The sequence below is a fragment of the Pinus tabuliformis genome, chromosome 3_2, assembly GCF_031772625.1.
Source record: "Pinus tabuliformis cultivar Carrire ecotype Pingquan chromosome 3_2, CPIR1, whole genome shotgun sequence".
Lineage (NCBI taxonomy): Eukaryota > Viridiplantae > Streptophyta > Pinopsida > Pinales > Pinaceae > Pinus > Pinus tabuliformis.
Genome location: NC_142302.1, coordinates 120,221,284 through 120,238,705, shown reverse-complemented (window position 1 = coordinate 120,238,705; position 17,422 = coordinate 120,221,284). Strand labels below are relative to the sequence as shown.

The 17,422-nt window shown below is 38.7% G+C and overlaps 2 protein-coding genes across 2 annotated transcripts; one reads left to right on the top strand and one right to left on the bottom strand.

The window, feature by feature from the left end:
* Positions 1-10,909: 10,909 nt before the first annotated feature.
* On the bottom strand, positions 10,910-11,816 carry LOC149180103 (NDR1/HIN1-like protein 1). Its single transcript, XM_089418113.1, has one exon. The coding sequence runs from the start codon at positions 11,719-11,721 to the stop codon at positions 11,110-11,112; it is 612 nt and encodes a 203-aa protein (XP_089274239.1). The 5' UTR covers positions 11,722-11,816; the 3' UTR covers positions 10,910-11,109.
* Positions 11,817-16,349: 4,533 nt separating this feature from the next.
* LOC149180102 (NDR1/HIN1-like protein 10) lies at positions 16,350-16,964 on the top strand. The gene has a single exon (XM_089418112.1). It carries the CDS (start codon positions 16,350-16,352, stop codon positions 16,962-16,964), a length of 615 nt encoding a protein of 204 aa, XP_089274238.1.
* The last annotated feature ends 458 nt before the right edge of the window (positions 16,965-17,422 follow it).

Below are 17,422 nucleotides of genomic sequence, written 5' to 3'. Positions count from 1 at the left end.
TACGGGAGGATAATGCGCGATTGACAATGGAGCAGGAAAGGATTTTAAAAAGTTTGTCTGACAAACAGAACCCGCCATTAGCTAATCCCAGCGCAGAACAGCAGAGAATGACGGAGGAGCAACATTATCAAGCAGAATCTGAAATCCCTGAAGAAGGAGAGGATCAATCTGATAATGCATCAGAACAGCAGACCTCAAAGCGTCAAAAGGTGGAATTACAAGGAGAATTTCGAAAGATTAAACCCCCACACTACGATGGGGAACAAGAGGAAGCGGTTGAGGCATGGCTAATCAATATGAATAAATATTTTCAGTTATATGAGTATGATCATAATTTGAAGGCACGATTGGCTATCTTCCAGTTACAAGGGAAGGCGACACTGTGGTGGGAGGAAGTTAAAATCGTTAAAGGGGTAAGCGAGCGAACCATAACGTGGGAAAAATTCCAGAAATATTTTAAGGAGAGATACTTGACGGAACGCTTTTATGATGAAAAAGCAAAGGAATTCCATGATCTGCGACTGGGACAGCAGACTATGGATGAATTCATCAATCGGTTCACATCTTTGCTTCCCTATGTACCCTACCTTAAAGAAGAAAAAGCCAAGGTACAGCGGTTTGTTAGCAGTTTGCCCATGTACATGAGGGAAAGGATTGAATTTGACAATCCTAGAACCATGGACGAAGCTATTCGAAAGGCCAGAATCTGCTACCAGCAGAGCAAGCAGAAAGGGGACAGTTCCAACAGAAAATGGAATGAGAAAAAGAATAGTAAGATTGTTGGAAATAATAAGGGAAGTCGGAGCAGTGGAGTCAAAGGAAGCAGCAAGGGCCAGAACAGTAGAGCAGCACCGAGAGGTTCATTCAGATCCAAGCCCATCAGTGAAACCAGAATGGGTGAACAACCCGCCAAGATGGATACTGAAGGAATAACCAGACCCCCAGTGCAGTGCTGGGGTTGTGGTGGACCGCACTACGTCAAGAATTGTCCGCAAAGGAAGGGAACTGACCAGATATCCCAGATTCATGAGGCATCAACCGTGGGTGACGTGGGACGAAGTATGCCAAGAATTAACGCAGCCTTGGACGACCGCCAGGCAGAATACCAGCCCACCATGGTAGAGTTTGAAGGTAAAATTTTAGACCTTTCCATTCATGTTCTAATTGATCCTGGAGCTACTTTAAGTTATATTAGTCCAAAGATAGTTGAACAGTGTAAATTGCAGCCTGAAAAATTCAGGAATCCTTGGCTGGTACAGCTAGCTACAGGGACCAAAAGACGAGTAATGGAAAAAATCAAAAGCTGCCCTATAGTGATAGCAGGACAGCCAGTAGTGGCAGACCTGAACATGCTTCCCCTCGGGTCCTATGATGTCCTAATTGGGATGGACTGGCTAGAAAAGCATTGGGCTTTAGTGAACTGCAAAACGAAGGTTATACGGTACAAGGATGATGCTGGAATAGAACAAGAAATGCAGGGAATTAAACGACCAGTGCAGGTCCGACCAATCACTGCATCTCAGCTGGCAAAATGCATCCGGAATAGATGCCAAGTGTATGCTATTCAGGTGGGCTATGCAGAAACTAAGAATAAGGAAAACCCGCTAGACCACCTCCCGGTAATAAAAGAGTTCGCAGACGTGTTTCCAGAGGAAATTCCTGGACTACCTCCAAAGAGGGATATAGACTTCACCATTGAGTTAATACCAGGAGCCGCTCCAGTTTCGCGGACACCTTATAGAATGAGTGTACCGGAGTTGACTGAATTGAAAATGCAACTACAAGAATTGTTGGATAAAAATTATATCCGCCCCAGTGTATCTCCATGGGGAGCTCCGGTATTATTCGTTAGAAAGAAAGACGGAACTCTTCGAATGTGTATTGATTACCGGCAGCTAAACAAGCTCACAATTAAAAATAAATACCCTTTACCTCGGATCGATGAGCTTTTCGATCAAGTCAAGGGGGCGACAGTATTTTCTAAAATTGATTTGCGATCTGGTTACCATCAAATCAGAATTAAAGAAGAAGATATCGCTAAAACAGCCTTCAGGACCCGGTATGGACACTACGAGTTTGTAGTGCTGCCTTTTGGATTGACTAATGCACCCACTACGTTCATGTGTTTAATGAACAGCGTGTTCCATCAATTTTTAGACAAATTTGTACTAATATTCATTGATGATATTTTGATTTATTCTCGCTCTAAGGAGGAGCATGAGGAACATCTCCGGATGGTACTGCAAACTTTGCGAGAACATCAGTTGTATGCTAAGCTCAGCAAATGTGATTTCTATAAAGAGGAAATCCAGTATTTGGGTCATGTGATTTCAAAGGAAGGGATTGCCGTGGATCCTGAGAAAATAAAAACCATACTGGATTGGCCTGTGCCAAAAGATGTGGCGGATATCAGATCCTTCATGGGATTGGCTGGATATTACAGAAGATTTGTGGAAGGTTTTTCAAGGGTGGCATATCCCATCACGTCCTTGCAAAAGAAAGGGAGGACATTCAAATGGAGTTCTGAATGTCAACAAAGTTTTGAGAGGCTTAAGCAATTACTCACGTCTGCTCCTGTTTTAAGTATAGCTGATCCGGACAAGGACTATGTGGTATGTACCGATGCCAGCCGAGAAGGCATCGGAGGTGTGTTAATGCAAGAAGGGAAAGTAATCGCCTATGAATCGAGAAAATTGAAGGAACATGAGCAGAAGTATTCTGCCTATGATTTGGAATTGGCAGCTGTCATACATGCGCTTAAGATGTGGCGGCACTACCTTTTGGGAAGGAAATTTCTGTTATTAACAGATCATCACAGCTTAACAAATTATTTTAGTCAGCCCACACTGAACGCAAGACAAGCTCGTTGGGCAGATTTCTTAAGTGGGTTCGACTTTGACATTAAACATCTGAAGGGAAAGGAAAATCGTGTAGCCGACGCACTGAGTCGAAAGGTACAATGTTTGTATGAAGTTACATTCAGTAGGTGGGAAAATTCCTTGCGGGAAATGATGAAAACAGCAGCAAGCCAAGATGCTGAATACCAACAGATGAAGCGGCAAACGCCACTTTCCAGCGAGGGAAGTCCGCAGGAATATGAGGTTAGCAAGGATGGAATGCTGCTTTACAAAAAAAGATTGTTTGTACCAAATGACAACAACCTCAAAAATTTAATCTTGAATGAGTTTCATACCAGTTACTACGCTGGTCATCTCGGGTACCAGAAAATGCTGACTACACTTCGGAAGGAATATTACTGGCCGGGAATGAAAAAGCATGTGGCTGAATATTTAGCGCGATGTTTGGAGTGTCAACAGATCAAGACGGAGCACCAGCATCCGGCTGGATTATTGCAACCCCTGCCCATTCCAGAATGGAAATGGGAAATTATATCAATGGACTTTATAACTGGGCTGCCTAAAACAAAGAGAAACAATGACTCTAGTATGGTAGTGGTTGATAAGTTAAGTAAGGCAGCACACTTCATACCAGTACAATCCACCTACAGGGCAGTGCAAATTGCACACATCTTCATGCAAAATGTGTTCAGACTTCATGGACTCCCAAAGACTATAATATCAGATCGGGATGTAAAGTTTACGTCCGCCTTTTGGAGAGCGCTATTTGCATAATTGGGTACACAGCTGAATTTTAGCACAACTTACCATCCCCAGACTGATAGACAGACGGAGAGAGTAAATCAGATGGTGGAGGACATGTTGAGAGCATGTGTCATGCAGAAACCGACACAATGGGAGGACTATTTGCACTTGGTGGAATTCACTTACAACAATGGATATCACACATCAATTCAGATGTCTCCATTTGAAGTCTTGTATGGACGAAAATGTCGGACGCCCTCAAATTGGAGTGGCCCGGAGGACAAATTAAGGTTGGGACCAGAAATGCTCAAGGAGATGGAGGACATGGTCAAAAAGGTGCGAGCCAACCTGAAGGCCGCTCAGAATCGGCAGAAAAATTTTGCAGATCGGAAAAGAAGGTTCAAAGAGTATCAAGTGGGTGATCACGTTTACATCAGAATTCAGGCCAAAAAAAGTACTCTGCAATGGAGCAGTTGTGCTAAACTTGCACCCCGTTACTTCGGACCTTTTCAGGTCTTGGCAAGGGTTGGGCCAGTAGCTTATCAGCTAGCTTTACCAAGCCACATCAGAATTCATAATGTCTTCCATGTATCCATGCTTAAGAAGTATATCTATGACCCTAAGCATGTGATCAAGTGGCAAGATATAAGGGTAAGGATTGCTTTTAATTGAACTAATTGAAAACGTATCTGGAACAAAAGACTGATACTGTTATTGGTTGCAGGTCGAACCGGAAGGAGAGGTCCTGGTTGAGCCGCTGAGCATTCTCGACCGGAGAGAAGTGCAGTTGCGGAAGCAGGTTATTACCCAAATTAAAGTGCAGTGGCAGCACTATGGGCCTAAAGAGGCTACTTGGGAGGACGAAGGGCTGTTTCGGAAAGCTTATCCGGAACTTTTTGGAGACACTAGACATCGGGACGATGTCCAATCTCAGGAGGGGGAGATGTGATGACCCCGTAAAAATGTAATTACTTAGAAGATACTACAGCAAAAAACTGAATTGAAATGATATTGAAGAATTTATTTACTTTTGAGGATATTCTGTTGATTTTACATGTGCACTAAATTAATGATTAAAAGAATTAATCATGAAGATATCTGAATTCCAAAAAGGGAACTGGAAAAGAAAAGTTAGTTAATAAACTAGAAATAACCACCTTCCCTAACTGGAAGGGTTTCCAGGGAAAAAGGGAGGTTGGTTGAGAAACTCTGGGCTGTAGAGACAGGCAGAGAAAGAGAAAGGGAAGGAAAAACCCTGTATGGACTAAGTCTGGTAAGGACCAGATAGTCAAGCACATAGTGCTGGCTTACTGAGGATAGTGATCCGGTAAGCGGAAGCTTGGGGGGAGACTCAGGTCTTGAAGGACTGGTCTCACGGTTGGGTGGAAAACAAGCGTTACACAGCGATTTGGCAGGAGACTTGTTCCAGACTCATCTTACCAGTGGGGATCAGGTAAGTAACGGAACCCTAATGTCCCCTAGTTATCTGTGTAACTTGTAGTGTAACTGTGATTGTCTGAGCAATAAACTGTAAACAGCGTATAGTGTAACTGTGATTATAGACAGCCTAGCTGTAAAAATCAAAAGATCATACGACTATGATTATCTGTACAAGCTATAGACAGTCTAGCTGCATAAATCAAAAGATATTGTGACTGTGATTATCTGTACAAGGTATAGAAAGCCTAGCTGTAAAAACCAAAAGACAGTGTAACTGTGGTTAACTTTACAAGATATCGACAGTATATCTGTAAAAACAAAAAGATGATGTAACTATGACTTTCTGTGCGAAAGAAGACTATATACAGTATATCTATAAACTTCAAAGAACAAGAGAACTGAGAACAATTGAACATCTAAACAAAGGAGGCAGTCTATTTATAAAACAAGCCTATCCTTACAAGATAAATGGGTTCACAGTCTAGAAGTATTCGAACCCAGGAAACTGGTTATTCATGCAGATAATAAACCCTGGGTCGATATCATATCAAGACCCTAAAGATCACAGTCAGCCGTATAGATCTCATGATACTCTTAAACCAAATGCCAGTAGAGATTTTAATAAGATAATGAGAAGGCATAAATAAACGCTGAACCCCGAACTCGGTCCAACTGTAGCAGGTGGGGTTCTGGCGAGTCTAAAACGACGGAAGAGAACCTAGATATTATCCAAAATTAAAGACCTGTATAGTAGGAAGTTGAATGTTACATGGTCAAATTTGCAAATCATTACAGAGACGAGCAAAGAGTCATGCGACAGAACCATATTGACATTCCTGTAATGTACAGCGGAAACATTTAAAATGTGTTAAGGAAAGTATTAAAACATGCAATCGCATTGAGGCCGCAGATGTATTGTCTGCTAATAACATACCCGAAATTAACAACTATACTGATTAACCGTTATATAACTTTCAGGCCCTCAGGGTTTCTGTTACGGAGAGTCCATAACCAGTCGGCCATACATCTATAGTAATCAGATGTTGGCGCGACAGCTCGTAACTCTTTACATATCTGTTCAATACATTGACGATATGGAATAGAGTCTCAGATCATACTGTAACCAAATGCATGTATGCCGTAATCAAACAAGCAAGATACCAAAACGAGAAAACGCATTACGCATCTGGTACTAATCAAACCCTATATTACATGAAAGCAAAACCATTCTTATCAGCATGAGAAATAAAGCTTTTGCGTAACAATAACAGAGAGTTATATTAAAACTATCGGCCTTAGGCCATATGAGTCCAAAGTCAAACAAGCACGCGGGCTTCCAACCAGGGTTCCATGACAGTCATCATACATGGCTATAGTCACAGTATATTCAACCAAACAAAATATAAACAGCCGTATAATAGAATCAAGCGGAAACTCTAGCCTCGGAACCAAAGGTAAAAACCCAAATCACCGCAAACGAAGAGGACCCCAAATTCCTTAATCAATCCCAGAACTTTTGAAAACGGAATAGGAGCATTGGTCCATCATGACCTGCGACCAACCGAGTGATAATACGGTTTGGGTCTCAATCTTAGCACAGAGGAAAACCCCTGGCAAACCGAAATGAGACAGAGGAGGACCAACCGAAACTAAACCCTTGAACTCAGATAAATACCTGTGTAAACTCGGCGGGCTTCATCTGGAGTGATTTTCTCCAAGCCATCGATGCTGGAAGATGCTCGTTCACAACCTGTCAAACAAGGGACAAAAGATTAGACTTCTGCACAAATATTAAATTCAAAATTGCAACAGATCTTCTAACTGATTGTGTAAATCACCTGACTGATTCGAGTATGAAAACCATGGAGCGGAAGACCCTCTGGAATGACGCATGTGCCTGGAATAGCGGTGGCCTCGGAGCGGAACCGTGGAGTAAACCCTTACAGTGATGAACAAAGAGCTGGAACGCGTTGAACAGTATGAGGAAAACCTCGAATAATCCGGAGAACACCACGTATATACCCTGCCTGCCAGCGGTGGAAGCGTGGAGCAATTTCGACCCTCGATCTCACACAGAAACTGTGCACCGTAGATGGAGGCAACTTTACCCCAAAAGCCCGACGCGGGAAAGTCCCAAGCATAGAAACCATGCCCGAATCACGTGATCAAACCGGCAAGAATCAATGCCATCGCCAGATGTCCAGCGCAGGAGGCGCCAACAAGTGAGCACAGTACAGTCTGGATACACTCGAGGAGAAGACATAAGGTTTTCATGCCATTGTGTTAACGATAAAACATAGACAAGTATTAATCGATGATTAATCAATGATATGACAAACGTTACCTGCCACATTATACACCGCCTCAGGTTAGGCATGTATACGAGGTGGTGGCCATTCGACATAGTTATATACTTAAACAAAGTGCAGGTGCTTAACCAAAGTATAGATATATATATAAGATTTTTTTTTTTTTATGTATATGTTTTAGCATGTAGATATGTGACAATATATATATATATAGACAAAATATATGGGAGATGGGGTTTCAAAAACTTGCAGTGGTTTGGCACTGCGCTGGGCATGAAAAGTTTGTGGAGAGTGATAATTTGCTCTAATATTTGGAGCCATATCATTGCAGTCAAGTATCTCCAGAATAGACCCTTCCCGAAGCGGATTTGTACCTTTCAGAAATATATAATAATTTCGAACATTTGGAGAACATTTTTGGGAGCTTTGCTGGCACTATTCAATATCCATGATCCAGGTCATCTCTCCTCCCTGGAGGTTTGGTTGTAGTTGTGAGATAAAAATATGGGCTCTTTAAAAAAAAGTATAATTACTAATTATATTATATTTTTTGTTTTAATAGAAAAGTTTTTTATCCCGACAATTTAAAATATATATATATATATATATATATATAATTTAATAACTCATATAAAATAAATAAATATGAAATATAAAAATTAAATAACTAATAATTTAATATATTTTTGAGACACGGTGAAAAAAGTACATAAGATTTACCTAGATAACTTTTTTGCCAGTGAGTGACCAGAACATTCTCCAAGAGGACAGCGACCATCCAGAATGCATCTCCAGTTTTCATGACAAGAAGTAAAAAGTGGAGCCACATAATTTAAGCCCCGTTTTGCAAACAATAACTCCCACTTGATTGCATAAACAAGGGAGAATCACATTGATTGCATTAATAAAAAAACAACAAACAACAGTAAATTACAGCTTTCAGAGTTTTGTGGTCGGATTTAGAGCATAAACTTGGATTAATCAGAGTGTTTCATTATTACTAGTCAACTTTTTAAATCCAAAAAGGAAATCCATCTTCTCGACAAAAATATCTGAAAGCATGATTGCAGCGATATATAAAACAAAATATCTGAAAGCATGATTGCAGTGATATATATATATATATATATATATATATATATATATATATGTGAATTGTCATTTCATAGTCCTGGTATCAATCCATGTATCTGGGAGTTCAAATGAAGCTAGGAGTAGAAAATTGTGGCAAGCAACAACCACCTCCATTGGAATGTATTATCCATATTGCATTTCATTTTTCCATAGGGTCATTCTTGGAAATTGATTTTCAAAGAAAATGAATTTGGGAGCTATTAACACTCCCACAGTTCCTTTCCTCTGATACATCTACTGCTAATTTTGTAAGGTCATTATTTTTCATAACTGTGAAATCCATGTAACATGTGTATGTTGGAAATAATAATCCCAATCATCGCAATAAATACCTTGACAGCAGCTATATCTGTCCGAAGTAATTTTGCAAGTTGTGTCTCTTGCTTGAAGATAGAAGGACAGAAGTCAGACGTGAACCATTTAGAAACTCAGCAGACGCATTTAAAGAAGTTCTGTATTTTGGTAAACAGATATGGGCAAGCATTCATTCAGCAACCTTTGCCCACACTCCAGAAAGTCCTGGGCGATTTTGATCACACTCAACAACAACATCATATTAATTTCGCTCTGTCATGAATTAAATATAAAATTGTATGTTGAGTTATATATGAATGTAAAAGTCATTTTGTAATAGGTTAGAGAGTGAGTAAAAAAAAAAGAGTGCAAGTCTATGTAGAAAAAATGGTGGAGCAAATTTTGGTGGACACGTGAAAACAACAGTAACTCTGTTTTACTGTGTGTTATTCCCCGTAAATTTAAATTACTATAAAACTTTTATTTTACTTAGTGAATAAGCTGCAGTCTCATATAAATATATTTTTATGTTAAAGAAATGAATATTAAATTTTAGTGTTTTGCTCCAAAGTTATCTTGTTATTTTTGCTGTGAATATTCATTCAGTTTCTGGAATTATTCGGCGGTCCACGAAAACGAAATTCAAGTGCGAGAAATCAGCTTCGCCGTGAGCAAAGATAAGTGCACAAAATCAGCTCCATGGTATGTGATCCTAACTTAGCGAAAGTCAAAATACCTCTGCCCCTCCGTGAAAATTAAATTTCCCAAATATTTTTAACAATGTATTGATGAGCAAAGTCAAAATACCTCTGCCCCTCTGCGAAAATTAAATTTCCCAAATAATTTTAACAGTGTATTGATGATATGCATTATCAACTGAAGGGGCGTTAGGTATGATTTTATCATTATGTTTCCTTCTAAACCTTGTCGTCATTTCGATTTGCAGAAACCAAATGACCGAATGACTGAAAGCCTAAATCAATCATCGTTGTGATTTAGCTAAAATTTTCAAATCCTTATGGTTATCTTAATTGGTTTATTAGTCTATGCCCGTGGAAACAACAGATGAGTGTCAGAATTACTCCATTATTTTATCAAAAATGTTAATTGGGTAAAAATCTGATATTATATTGAGGTTTTTAATTACACCAAAACTAACGGTATGTAAAAAAAATTAATCTTTTATTATTAAATGGGTAGCTAGTCCCATATTCTGAAAATAAGGTTACCAATGAAATGTGACAATTACTTCAGCCCCATTCACCTCTAAATTATAGTAATTATAAAAATATCAATATTTCTACCATGTAACATGTCTCAACCCGATTACCAATTCTTGTGGATAATCTCAAAAAAAACGAAACCAGAGACGGACATATTCTGAAAGTGAAGTTAGTATATTTAATTGATTACCAATAAAATGTGACAATTACTCCAATTCCATTCACCTATAAATTATAGTAATTATAAAAATACCAATATTTCTACCCTATAACATGTGTCAATCCAATTACCATGTCTCGATCCAATTACCAATTCTTCTGCATAATACAAGAAAAAACAAAACTAGAAACAGACATATTCTGAAAAATGAAATTAATATATTTAATTAATTAGCAATAAAATGTGACAATGACTCCAACACTATTCACCTATAAATTATAGTAATTATAAAAATATCAGTGTTTCTACCATATACCATGTCTCAACGCAGTTACCATAATTCCCAAAAAAAACAAAAACAAAATTACGAATATAAATAGTTCTAAGCCTCTTTTGATATTTGCAAATTAGTCTGAAGCAGTAAAACATACATACAGAGAACACCTAGGAAACCAAACAATCAATCCAATCTCATGAGATGGTGAAACAGATACATGACACAACACAAACAATCATTTTTTTTACAGGAAAGATCCCATGATTAAGTAAGAGCTCAGATGTAATCTTCATTAAGATAAGCGAGCGCATGTTTCCAGAGACTTAAATCCATTTTGAATTTAAATGAATAAGTGACAAATCACAATGCCAATTACATAAATTAATTAAGATAAGCGAGCGCATGTTTCCAAAGACTTAAATCCATTTCGAATTTAAATGAATAAGTGACAAATCACAATGCCAATTACATAAATTAATAACCAATTTTTCAGAAACTTGAACCTAAATAAATAAATAGCAAAACTACAATCTCAACCCCTCAAACTAATAACCCTTAACCAACCCAGACAATCACTTAATAACCACAAAGACAATCACTTAATAACCACAAAGAAAGAAGAAGAAGGAGAGGGAGCAGACAGAATATGATATGAGAGGTCTAATACACACTACACGTGGACATGGCATTGCATCCGTTGGAAAGATCCAGTATCTCCCTTGTCCGCAACGTCTAGCACAACATGGCGGCACTTCACACTCAGAGTATAGTGCCCGGATTTCCAGCTGCCCACCTTGAATCGAATTCTGGCGTACAATCTGAAAACCAGGTCGATCTTACCAGAGGAATGCTCAAGCTTGAGATCTCTGGCAGTATGTGGTGGAAGAGAAGCCAAGTATCCACTGAGAGGAGCGTGCAAGAATGTGGTGTTCTTGTGGCCCTGAAAGAAGGGCGGAATGGAAGCCCACGCGATCTCTTCATCATCATACAAAAGGAATGCGTCAATATTGTCATAGTAAATGGCCACTTTCTTGTTGGGATTCCTGGTCGTAATGTTCAAGAACAGCTTCGAATTGACAAGCCCATCGTTGCTGACTTGGAATTGGGAAACAGAGCCATATTCCAAGTAGTACTTGGGCTTCTCAGGTCTCAGAGCCAGCCATGTTATGACAACAGCCAATCCCGCTAAAAAGATTATCCCCCCTCCTACTCCGAACAACAATCTCCTCGTATTTCCACGGGCTCCCGCATAATTTTTTCGCGAGCTCTTGCCAGACTCCATCCCGTTCTATCTCCTAGTACTTCTCAGAGACTAATCAGACTCACCCTAGTTTTTCTCCTGTACTTGAGTAGCTATTATGATCTCCCATATTCAAATATATATATAATTGATTGTTCATTACCTCTTTGACTGAAGAAATGACATGGAACCCTTCTTTGATGGGTATATGGGTGGAAATGAGCTGTAGTTATTCAAAGAAGATGTGATTGCATAGATAGCTGTGTGGAGACGCCGAAAGCAAAAGTGATGATATTTGCTTTGGCCAACTTTTCTTAAAGCGCAATTACTGTACTGGCCAAATTGCAATACCACCTTACCAGTCTTCTTTCGTTTCTACAAATTCAGTTGCAGTGTTATGCAAGTAACAGGGAGTCACCGACCTGCCATACTTTTCCAGGTTCCTTGTAGTGCATTGCTATCCTCAAAACATTCACACTTAACACATTTCATTTCTACAAATGCAGTTGCACTGATATGTAAGCAACACAGAGCCACCGACCTACAATACTTTTCCAGGTGCCTTGTAGTGTATTACTATCTTTCAAACTTTCACCCTCCACACTTTCCTCCAATACTTGAAACTTTCACCCTCCACACTTTTTCTCCTATAGAAACTTTCACCCTCCACACTTTTTTTCTTCTTTTTTTTTCAAGTCCTAATAAGGTTCAGAGGAAAGCGCTAGGCTATAGGCATTGGTTTGACATCCAAGTAATCTCAAAAAATGATAGAATCTAATAAATCTTATTAAAAAAAATCATGCATTTATCTCGCTTGATTTTTAGTTTTGAACTGAAAAATTTTACAAGGTAAATAATGGTATAAATAGGATATAAAAATTTGAGTATTTTATTGAGGTGATAAATTCACTTGGAATTTTGGATTACAGTGGTTAAATTTTAGGATTTTGGGTGTCCCAAAGATTTTTGATAGTGCTTAATCTATTTCCATCATAAAAAACAATTCAAAGACTCTTATAATTGATTGTTTGAAAAATAAAAATCACCAATTTCCATCAAAAATAACTTTCCGAATAAATTTATAGCCTCGGTAAACAACTCCATAAAAATTGACCTTAATCCATTTCAACCATAAAAAAACCATTCAAACACTCTTTGATCAGACTCTTTGGAAAAAAAAATCACCCATTCTCATAGAAAAAGACTTTCCAAATAAATTTATAACCTAGATAAACAACTCCATAAAAATAAACCTATACACATATTGTCACGCTCTTATAAATCCGTGCTAAGCGAAAATATGGCTTTTACTCTAAAGTCAAAATGGTTTGAATTTTTATTTTTAAAATTAAAATTAAAATTTTATAATAATTTTTAAACTTTATTTTTGTTTATTATTTTTTTAATTTTAAATATATTATTTTAGGTCTATCCACAATCTTTCAAACTTTCACCCTTGCACTTTTCTCCTATCCTTGAAACTTTAACCCTTCGCACTTTCCTTTTTAGTACCTGCAAGGCTAAAGGGTAAGCGCTAGGGTATTGAAACTTTCACCCATCACGCCCTTTTTTTTGAAGTACTAGTAAGGTTAAAGGGAGCGCTTGGGGATAGGCATTGGATTGAGATCCAAGTAATCTCAAGTAATTATCCAATCTACTAAATCTTTATTTTAAAAAAAAACAACATTCATTTAACTGGCATGATTTATATTGCTTTTTGTCTTAATTTTAGTTTTGCACTGAGTAATTTTACGAGTTAAATGGCATGAATAGGAAACAAAACTTACCTCTATGCACATATTGTCACGCTCTTGAGAGTCCGTGCTCAGTAAGAATACGGCTTTTGAAAGTCAAGATGGGACTTTAAAAAAAAATTATAATGATTTCTAAAGTTATAGATTTTTTGTTTATTAAATTTATTTCTTAAATAGATAAAATTAAAATTTCTGAGTTTAGATTTTTGTGATCTATAATGTTTAAAAATGAATTTTTGGAGAGATCACATCAAGTAATTTCTTGGAGTCAATGTTTGGAACTCTCTAGTGTGGTTCATCATCAGGCAAAAGTGGAGTATCTATTTAACATCAACAATATATATATAGGTGTAGATGCTCTAGAAAGAACCATGAAAAACAAAATGAACGGCTAGAAAGTAAAAAAAACGTTCAGAATTGCTAAATTTATGGAGAAATTAAAGAGAATTAAAAAGCGTCATCCATATATAAATATAGAAATAGGATTATAAATAAAAAAATAAATAAATAATAAATGAAATAAAATTGGAAAAACAAGAAATATGCAATGTCTAAAAAAAAATAAAAACTAGGAATGGAGATCAGGGATTCAGTCGCTGCTAATTTCCCAGCCTTCATCCCTATTCAAATTGTTACCATGCTTCTCAATTTCTAAAGCCTCCCTAAACTTCCTATGATGGAAGTGATCAATTTTGGCTAAAACATGGGAGTCTTCAATACATATGTGGTGTTTAGTATTAGACGCATGCTCAGCTAAGGCACACGAATGGGATCTATTATGCCTAATATCTGTCACATTCTTTTGGATCCTTTGCTTGATGGAACGACCGTTTCTCCAATATAGGGTGTTCCACATGAGCAAGGAACTAAGTAAACACCGCTGGGCTAAGGCAGACGAACAGGATCTATTATGCCTAATATTTGCCGCATGCTCTTGGATCCTTTGCTTGATGGAACGACCGTTTCTCCAATATAGGGTGTTCCACATGAGCAAGGGACTAAGTAAACACCTTTCATATCTTTGGGGTCAATAGGATCCTTGACTGACTTAAGGGAGCTACGGATGGTGTTGAGGGGTTTAAAGGAAGCATGCACCTTATTCTTACTCAAAATGTGTGTGATCTTGTCAGTGGTTCCTTGTATGAAAGGAAGTTGCACGCAGTTAGAAAAACCAAAGGAATTTCTCAACACCTTAGCCACTAGATCTCTGAGGATTTCTTATGAGAGTCACTTTAAGAGTGAAAAATCTCATCTTCTTGAAGTTTTTGAAGAAAATGGCTATAATAGACGCCTCGGTCTCAAAGCTTTTAGAAAAGCTATCCTCGGACCTAAACCAAAAAAGGATCCCCTTGGTTTTGCTAACTGCGTGCAACTTCCTTTCATACAAGGAACCACTGACAAGATCGCACACATTCTGAGTAAGAATAAGGTGCATGCTTCCTTTAAACTCCTCAGCACCATCAGTAGCTCCCTTAAGTCACTCAAGGATCTTGTTGACCCCAAAGATATGAAAGGTGTTTACTTAGTCCCTTGCTCATGTGGAACACACTATATTGGAGAAACGGGTAGTTCCATCAAGCAAGATCCAAGAGCATGTCGCAGATATTAGGCATAATAGATCTCGTTCGTCTACCTTAGCCGTTCCCTTAGGAGGCCTGGTTCTAGTATTTCTACCAATAGACATCTCTATAGTGGCCCGACTTCCTTGCATTTTTTGCCTCTCTGCTTCTTTTTCTCTGGCCTCTCTATGAGATTTCCTCCCCACTCTTTTCAAGGGCCTCTAAGATGTTTCATCTTCCGAGGATCTCGATGTCTCAGGGGTATTTTTTCTTGTCATATTTGCATAGGAAGGGGAACTAAAGGCACCTTTTGAGGTTTGGACTAGTTCCTCTTGCACTTTGCTTTTCTCCATGTTGTTTGCCTGCTATTCAATCTCTTTATCTATTGGATCTTGGGTTTCTTCTGGTGTGCTGAGAATTTCGAATGGGTTGGTTGATATGTCTGCTATTGGAGGGACTGAACTTCCTTCTGCTTGGGGTTCTGGAGGACCAACCCTCCCAATGGAGGCGGCTTTCCCTTTATTCATGTTGCTCTACTTGGTTGGTCCTGATTTCTGGACCTAAGTCCGTTGGTCTCCCTTCTCTTTCTCAACTACATCCTCTGATTTCTTTTTACAATGCTTGGCAAAGTGCTCGTAGCCATGGCAGTGTCTGCATTTAAATGGTAGTTTCTTGTAATCTATCACTTGTATGTGTGACCAATCAGCCACCGTGAGTTTAATGGCTTCAGTGAGACCTTCCTCCAGGTCTACTTCTACACAAATTCTAGCATAGGAATACTAGTCTCTTCTTTATGCTTGGTCAATGTATTTACCTAGCTTGTTACCTATGGTTTCCAAGGATTTAGGGTTCCAGCAGTGAAGAGGAAGGTGGGGTAGTCTCACCCAGACCGGAACGGCCGAGGGCACATCCTAGGTCGGGTCGAAGTCTGGAGTCCATTGATTCAGATATAGTCCTTAAGGCCCCATGAAATACGGGCCATTTCTGAATATTAGGTTTTTGTCTTCTATTGCTTCGAATACAAATACAAAGAAGCCTTTGCTGACGAAATGGATTTTTATTCCTTCTTTGACCAGTGAATGCCAGTTCCTTTAAACCCAGGCTTCTATCGCTTTTGGCGAGGGCCATAAGGTTGTGAATTGGCTGATAAGTCCTCTTTTTGCTAGGTTTAAAGTAGCTTTGCAAGGCTCTTCAATAGGCAGAGCAACTGTGGGGATAGTTGCCATTTTTTTCACGAACTTCTGTTGGTTTTCGAATGTTGGCCTTTTATTGCAAGCTGCAACCAGATCCCGGAATGCGGTTAGCTCTGAAGGAAAGGGAGTTTCCTTTTCGCGTCCCCCTCTTGGGGCCATGAGAAATGGAGATGGAATTTGGAAAGAACAGGGGACAATATTTCTCCAAACCCCAAGGGAAGAGGGGGCGATTAATGTTTCTACTAGGAGGACTAGGGACTATTGTGGTGCTGGGGTTGGCAGTGCTCATAACATGGCTGGCTCTCAAACTTGCGAAACCCAAGTACGACTTGGAATATGGATCTGTTTCCCAATTCCAAATTAGCCATGATGGGATCGTCAATTCCAAGTTCTTCTTCAACATTACGACCAGGAATCCCAACAAGAAAGTGGTCATTTACTATGACAATATTGATGCATTTCTTTTGTATGATGATGAAGAGATCGCATGGGCTTCCATTCCGCTATTCTTTCAGGGCGACAAGAACACCACCTCCCTGTACACTCCTCTAAGTGGATGCTCAGTTTCTCTCCAGCCAGGCACTTCCAGAGATCTGAAGATGGAGCATTCCTCTGGTAAGGTTGATCTGGTTTTGAGATTGTACACTAGGATTCACTTCAAGAGAGGGAACTGGAAATCCGGGCACTACACATTGAGTGTCAAGTTCCACCATCTTGTGCTAGACCTCGCGGACAAGGGTGATACAGTTGGAAGGATGAAATGCCACGTCCACGTATAGCATATCAACAGTTAAGTACAAGTTTACTGATATGATTTCTAGGTTGATCCTCTTTTTTCTACACGTGTTTGAGAGGAAATTTTCTGTATATTTTCATGAGGTGATATTAGATTTATTATTTGGGTTTGAATAAGAAAGAAAGAATAAGACGACCATCATGTGTGCCATGACATGTTTGGACACTGGCTTTCAACGTATAGGGATGTTTCTAGACGGCTCTGCTTTCTTCCTGCAACATTCTACAATATTCGTAAAATTCGTGTACTTTTTCTTATTTTACAATATTCGTAAAATTCGTGTACTTTTTCTTATTTTACAATATTCGTAAAATTCGTGTGCTTTTTCTTATTGTAGATCGCAAAAGTGATAAGTTTTGAGGAAATGTTTGTCAATATCCATGTATTTGGTTTTTTTATGTTTTGTTTTTTAGTTGTTGTAGTATATTTAGAGTTAAAATG

Bases quoted from the DNA above. Each gene is read 5' to 3' on its own strand.
- LOC149180103 (XM_089418113.1), bottom strand. From the start codon at position 11,721: ATGGAGTCTGGCAAGAGCTCGCGAAAAAATTATGCGGGAGCCCGTGGA.
- LOC149180102 (XM_089418112.1), top strand. From the start codon at position 16,350: ATGGAGATGGAATTTGGAAAGAACAGGGGACAATATTTCTCCAAACCC.